Source organism: Hakea prostrata, chromosome 4 (genome assembly GCF_041222555.1).
Source record: "Hakea prostrata isolate BN-2017 chromosome 4, UWA_Hpros_2, whole genome shotgun sequence".
NCBI lineage: Eukaryota > Viridiplantae > Streptophyta > Magnoliopsida > Proteales > Proteaceae > Hakea > Hakea prostrata.
Window position 1 is genome coordinate 12,527,597 of NC_142603.1, and position 7,559 is coordinate 12,535,155.

General features: G+C 37.0%; 1 protein-coding gene across 2 annotated transcripts; it reads right to left on the reverse strand.

The window, feature by feature from the left end:
* Positions 1-1,244: 1,244 nt before the first annotated feature.
* Positions 1,245-6,993, reverse strand: LOC149017959 (uncharacterized). 2 transcript variants are annotated; one of them, XM_089152276.1, is made up of 10 exons: positions 6,436-6,993; positions 5,895-5,996; positions 5,647-5,763; positions 4,792-5,331; positions 4,324-4,691; positions 4,140-4,239; positions 3,872-3,931; positions 3,226-3,309; positions 2,969-3,085; positions 1,245-2,812 (listed from the first exon to the last, which is right to left on the reverse strand). In XM_089152276.1, exons 1-10 carry the CDS (start codon positions 6,493-6,495, stop codon positions 2,513-2,515), a joined length of 1,848 nt encoding a protein of 615 aa, XP_089008402.1. In that variant the 5' UTR covers positions 6,496-6,993; the 3' UTR covers positions 1,245-2,512. The 2 variants fall into 2 exon arrangements, with proteins under 2 accessions (XP_089008402.1, XP_089008401.1); XM_089152275.1 differs by having other exon boundaries at positions 1,248-2,812; positions 5,895-5,999.
* Positions 6,994-7,559: the final 566 nt, after the last annotated feature.

The window sequence follows — 7,559 nt, forward strand, 5'->3', positions numbered from 1 at the left end:
TACATTATTCCAATTGTTAGAAAATTGGTAACGAATTAAATACTATATGATAAATTTCAAATTCTAATTGAATCAAAGAGACTTCTTTCGACCCCAAAAAAAAAAATTCAAAACCATTTGTTCTTATTTCCTGGGTCACCAATTAGGCTTAGATGCCATGATTCAAGCCCAGTAACCTATGGTATTTTCTGAATCATAGACTTGGGCTCGGCCATAGCCATGGCCAGGGACTGACAGGGCCTGGGCCTATAATCCAGTCCATAATAAAATTCTAGCATGTCACTAACATAAGGAATGAAGCCTGCGAGATTTGGTTCTTTCTCCTTTTTCTTTTTCTTTGATAAGTGGTTCTTTCTCCCTGGAGAATTAATTTGGTGGTGTCATGTTCTCTATATGCCCAACATCAGTATAAATGTTATAGTAAAGGGTGTTTCCAAAGAGTCCTTAGGAAATTTGAGTTCGACTTCAGTGCTGTGCAATTAATGCGCAACACTGTACTGCAACCGAGATTTTGATATTGACCATCGATTTCTCAAAAGTGTGAAATCACACTTTCCAAAAATGAAAGGTTGAGATCGAAATCTTGGTCAAGATTGTTCGCTGCAAGTGTCGTGCATTAATTGCACAACACCCAAGCAATTTCCAACAACTTTTGTGTCAGCTTTCAATGTTTCAACCTTTTTGGTTTAGGCTTAAAGAGAACCTTCAAAAAGTTAGTTTCTCCTGTTCCGTTTGGGTATATCTTGTATTATGTAAGTCTATATAATTAGAGTTCGACTATATCTGTAATTTGGAATGGATTATGGGTCAATTACTTGTGCATGATAAGAATTGTAATTATATGGTATACTATTCAGTGATTATTCTTAGAAAACCAGCCATTTGGGTTCATCACCAGGAAAATTGGCCAGCTTCAGAAGGTCTGGGGAGCCATATGAGATGGCTAGCCTGTGCTGTCTTCATTTGGTTTGCACTTGTTGGGAATCCATCAGAAGATCCTTCCCAGTTGTGTGCTGCCACACTCAGCATTGTGGATTCAGTCTAACCTAGCTCGGCAGGTTTTACATTCAGGAAGGCGAGTGACCTGCAAAACCTAACAGGGTTGGATTCTTCATTGTGATTGAGTTCTATATCAACCCAGCCAAGAACAACCCACCTAAGCTTGTGATCTCCTGGGTTTCATGACTGTTCACTTTTATTGTTCCTTGCTTCATGACTCAGTAGGAGGGTGGACCACACAACCCTTGTCATGTATTTTCCTTGAAGAAGAGACAAAGTTTGATACCAAAGATCAAGCTCTGGTTACTTAAACGTGTAAGCTGTTCGTCACTTTTGCAAAACTGTCTCGCTTTCAATACACACCAGTTGTTTGTGACTTTGTCACATCTCAGATACTTACATTTCTTTGTAAAATTCCTCATGCTGCAAATATAATTTTTCTTTTGCCTCCAACCTTTCTTTAGACATGGATCGAACAAGTAGAATTTCTTTTTTTTCTTTAACTCCACCAAAGATCTTTGAAATCTCTCTTTCTTCTTTTTAATTCCACTCATACCAGATTCCCATTCGATTTTTTTTTTTTTTTGGGTTAAGATCCAAAACAATATAATTGAGCTATAACATTTGGCTGCTACGTCATATAGATAACATTGTGATCATCGGTTTCTTTTGATCCAAAGATATTGTGGGATTTTGTGGATATCCACCCACTTTGTAATCTTCTCTTAACTGGGGAAACCCAACAAATTAGGTGACGAAAGCCACACACATTGTTGATACAACAATAAAACTTACAAAAATGCTTCAGCTTTGGTGTGCCCCTCACACCAAGAAGATTGCCTATATACATAATTTAATGACCAAAGATTTGTAAGTCATTCACATCAGAAAGCTAGTTTGTCTTGCCTTCAGATTGAAGATTTAAATATTAAATACTTAATGTTCATCCATTAGTTGGACTGCAACTTGGTAAAACACCACTGCTTGCTTGTCTTCCATTATGCATCTAGTCAATGCCAAGCCAAGAAATCAGTGCCAATCAAATCAGTATCTTCTAATCTGAACAGGGTAATTTCATAATTAAGTGATATCCTGTATTCTGGCAGACACTATGTTCTTGCTAAAACCCAAGAACACCACTCACCCACTATTAGGACCACCTGCCTAATGGAATCAAAATAATCCCCTGAAAACAATAAGATAAGCTAATCAGTTAAAACCTTAACACTGGGTCAGGAATAAGAGGGAAATGAATTATTCCTCTGGTTCATATTCAGGGACCCAGACCCAAAAAAAATTCTTTATTATATGAAGAATTCTGGGCATCACAATGCAAAGCTCTCCAATGAATGGCAACCAAAACCCACTTTTATGAATGAAGAAAACATTCCTCACTAGATTACATACAAATTGATAAATTATATATACTTTTTTTGTGTGTGGTTATTGCCTCTGTACATTCCCTTCATCCCATAGCCTCATGTGCAGATCAAACCTAAAGACAGCTTTTCTATCACTTTATAAGGTACCTGAAATTGAAGTCATAAGGTTTTACTTGAACCAACTGTGAAAGAGGTTCTACCTTCCCTCTTTCAATGCATTTAACTGCTTCCTTCCTGAGTTCATCAGGTAGCTGGAGGCAGATCCAATCCAGAAAAGAGTCCATGTCTTTTGCAAAGTCTAGTAGATACCAGTCCAACAACTTGGGGATTACCAATTTGTTTTCTGTTGAAATACCAATTGCTGCTCGTAGGTAGTCCCTTTTTGCTTCTTCTAGCTCTTTTTCAACTTGAGATGCAGAGTACACTCTTACCTTCATTTGAAACAAGTACTTGTCAGTTGTGGCAGAGACATAGTTTAATCATAGTAATGCTTCAGTTGGTGGTCAACCAGCTTGGTAATGAAGCAATATAGAAAAAGATGGAATTGTTAGCTTGAATAAGTTGATCTACTTATAAAACAAACTTACAGCAGGGGAGGACCAGCTACCACACGAGAGGGCAAATGTAACCAAAGGTTCAGACCATTCTGGTCCAAAGATGCTCCTTGCTGCCATCTCATCACTTTTTGAACCTTTGAAGTGGGACTGATGAGAATTCACACAAAAATACCACAGTTACCACTTCAAAGTTCCATGTAACAGAAAGGAAAAGATGGCCTGTCTATTTGTATATGAATGACAGCAAATCAAGAAAATTCAGCATAATTGCAGTTGAACAAACTCACATATTTTGAGTGATTAGGCAATCTCAAGATGAAATGCTCAATTGTCATCGCATTCAGCAAGTGCCCACCAACATTTATCTTTACCTGAGCGATGATCACAATTTGATTAGTTGTTGATTGCTTCTACAAGAATCTAAAAGGAAATATTTTCCAAACACCTGATAGAAGAAACCTAAAATCAGAATTTATAAACATGAACCCACCCCACATTACTGGTCAAGCCATAACCTAGAAGCCTGTCTACTTGATATTCAATACCAGGCGTGTTCGCATCTTGTTGGGTTGAGGAAAAGATCAATAATCCACATCACCATGGTTTTTCCAAATCTCTGATCCTACCAACAGGTTGAATTTTCAATTTGAAATGTCAAGAAAACCAATGATAGTTGCTCCCATTCATGTGGGCCAAAAGGTTAAAAACATTCTACTTGTAATCCCATTCCTTAAAAAAATTTAACAGAGCAAAATTTACAGAAGATGTTGGCAGAGAATTTATTACTATCACCAACATATTAAAAAAAATGAATCTCTTAGGGAGCAAAACTAAATTTTAGGCCACCAAATTACAAAATTAAGTTACAGAAGAGAACATGAATAGCGAAAATATAAACAACTGCAACTACAGATTATGCTTGACAGAGATTACCTTCTGCATCATTGCAATGACCATCTGGGGGCTCTCGGGTATCCCATTCTCTAGGAATGCCTGATACAGTACAGAAAAATTATAATGGTTGCTTTAGGCAACTTATAGCACAATCAAGTGATTAGACAGAAAACATGTAAAGAACATGGTTCGGCTTAACTTAAGCTAAGTGAGATGTTACTTCCAAAAATAAAACATTGGAAGATATGAAGATGCAATCTTCCACATCAAGTTTTAATTGCTAATGGAAACAGGGAATTTCACTCACATTCATCATGCAGGAATTATAGATGTTGATCCAGAATGCAAGCTTTTGCTGATGATTAAGACCCTGCAAGTCAACTGAAGCAAGCTTCCCAATGAGAAGCCTGAAAGATAAGAAAATGACATAAGTTTAGATGCTGACAATGTCAAGCATAAGTTACAAGTCTAACGTTAAATTTAGAACTTACTTCAATCTGTGTATCAGGAAAAAAGAGTTCGGTTTTCGGTTCAGATCAATTGAGTTTGCCTCGATAACAGAAAGATGCTTATATGGACCAATGTCTCTCTTTCCGAATTCTAAACAGACACCATATGGGTCGCTGGTCTCTGTTAATTCACAACTTTCATGACATGTTTGAACCAGTAACAGTGGCAACTTCTCTGATTTCAATGACCTTATTCTTGTTGTGCACATCCTGGAGTAAATGCTCAACAGGCAGTTAAGAATATCCTCAGAAATTTTATTTGGCCCACTACTCTCAGTAGATAACCTTTCTTCAGGAATAGTGAGAGTGCTCTCCTCTTCCCTTCTTTGGTCTCCAGAACTGCTCTCTAGCTGGAAATTGGAAAATCTGTTTTAAGTTTACCTTACAGTTGAAACCTTTGAAATGTCACCATCAGTTCTTATTTATTTATTGACAGAAGGTGTTGCATACCTGTAACTTCAAACGTTCCAAGTTCGTTTCTTCTGATCTAGGTCCACTGGGAGCTCGCTTCACTGGTGGTCTGATTTTTGGGGATTTCTGCTTTTGGAGTTGTTTATTATTCTTAGTCAAATTTGGAAGTGACTGATTTTCCTTGCCCTGTTTGTCTTCTGGAGAAACCAATGAACAATGTGGTTTCTTTGCTGGCTGTTTCACATTTTTGGGATGATTGAAACAATGCCCATTTTGATCAGAAACAGTCTCAGAAACCAAATGTGGCAAACTTGAAGAATGGCCAGGCGGAGAAGGTGGAACCCTGGCTATGGACATTGTCGAATTGCCTTCAATTTGAGATGAAGATTTGGGTTGTTCCTGTTTGGCATGACTACATTGACGCTGTTCATACAATTCAGTCATACACTCCATGCTCTTTTTGGAAGATGAGATGTAGACAGCTTCCTGATAAAGTCCATGTCTAAAATTGACAACCTGTTCTTCAAGACGAACTACTTCCTCTTCCAAAACAGCAACTTCTGCAAGAAGCTCCAGTGTCTGCAATGAGAAGGCAATTTTTCATACAGATACTATCCATTACAGAAAAGAAAATTTTGGTAGATTTGATTTCAATTCAGGCATATGGGTTCTGAAGTAGTTTCCTTTTGCACCAAAAAATAAATAAATATAGGTTCTGAAGTATTTGATGCACCCAGCATTCATCCCCATCTGGTGTTTAATGACACCCACCAGAGTTTCTCCTCCACCAATTATGATCATGTGTAGTTGTGACTATAGTCATATAATTAAACCTAGCTTCATTCAACACAAGACAGAACAGAATTTTTTTTTGAAAAGTTAAAGTATACTAACGTGTGGAGGGAGATAAGGAGGAAGACGAGGCAGAGCTCCCAAAGGTCTTGTGAAAGCCCTCTCCAAAGCTCTGTGCACATTTTCTTCATGTCTAAGCTTCTTTTTTAGTTTATCAACCTGTAAAATTCAAATCAAGAACATATTGATCAACAAAAAAATAGATAAATAAGTAAGGGGCAAAACAATTGGTAAGAGGATGAAATGATAGAACTCAATCCATCCCAAATGACCAGATTGAAAATATTTACATCTTGAAGTAAGACCATTTTCCTGTTTTTGCTCGATTGACTTCGATTTGCACTTGGTTTTTCGGAATACACCAATTTGCTCCCCTGCGGCTCCATCTTATCCTTCTTAATTGGACAGAAAATTCAATTAGTTCATCAGTCTCTCTAGAACAGAAAAGTGATAAATAGAATACAGGGAGAGAAGAAATATTCTAAATTGAGATCCCAAATTTGGGTTGCGGCTTGGGAGGTAGTTTCAGAATCCTCTAGAACAATATTACTAAAAGAATAAACAGAAAACCCAATAAAGAAGCCATCCAATCACGCAAATGCTAAGAGTAAATCCCGAATATGGTTGCAATGCTTATCAAGTATTCTGGAAACAGCCAACCTTCTGAATCCTCTACATTAACCATATTTTGAATCTAAACTGAAGAAAACACATCGAATTTTACAGGAATTGCATTATAAAGCTGGTAAGAGAAGAGAAGGAACCATGTTTTGGATAGAAACTAAATGAATAAAAAAGGACCCAGTTCAGGTATTCCTCAAAGGTACCCACTTTTTCATTCTTCATTGGAGCTTTCATAGTCTGCAACCTCGTTCGGACCCTTGTATTCATATTTACTTCCTGAAAGACGAAGAAAGGAATTAAAGCAATGAAAATGGATTCCCATGAGAAATTGCCTGGTATCAACGGAAGAAGATTGAGACCTTGAGATAACTTTTCATTCTTGTACAGAGCGGGAAACTTGAATAAAACTCGAAAACTTTAATCCCTGCATTCCTCGGTAGTTGTGAAATAAAACAATTAATCCCACAGAAGAAGACAACGTGACTTAGAGCAAGACTTCATCGAAGAAAGTGAAACAGAGAGGCAACTTCTGCGATTGAAGCAGAGGAAGCTCATAAGAACTCGAGATTATTCGCAGACCCATTTAGAGAAACGAGCAATAAACCAGAGAAAACGAGAGAGAGAGAGAGAATCAGACACTCATAGAAGTTGAGACTTGAAGTTATCTTTCTGACCCATGTTTCCTCGTCTTTCAAGTTATCTTTCTTCTTGTGAATTAAGCGGTTTGAGGAAGAATGAGATGGGGGAGGCAAGGTTGTGACACGGTGACAGACACTGTCAATGGTGTCACGTAATACGTTAAGCTTTGCAAGATATAGAGAGACAGATGCGCGTCAAGCGCATTTTAGCATCATGTGTGACCACCACCGGCGCTCTGACGGTCTATGCCTCTACATCATGAATAAAAAAAAATCATGCTACATGCGCGTCTCTTCCTTTTCGGGTTACGTAACCAAGAAACCCTTCGTTCATATTTGGAATGTAACTTAAAAAAGATATCTTAACCGTTAGATGGAAATTAGAAATAATAAATCACAAAGTTAAGAATATGATTGAATCTACATCATACATGATGATACATAAAATTCAGACCTTGAAAATTTTAAAAATAATTAAAAAAATAATTTTTTCTTTCTTAATAGTTTGAATAACTAAAATTCTCGGAAAATCATAAATTAGAGAAAAATCTGTTGTTATATATTGACTTCAAGATCTATGAATCCTTGACTTGAATTTAAGAATGAAAAATAAGAAACAGCCAAGTAAATCTCTTATTTAGGAAGGGTATAATGGTATTTTTTTTAGGAAATAAATAAATGAGAACATAATTT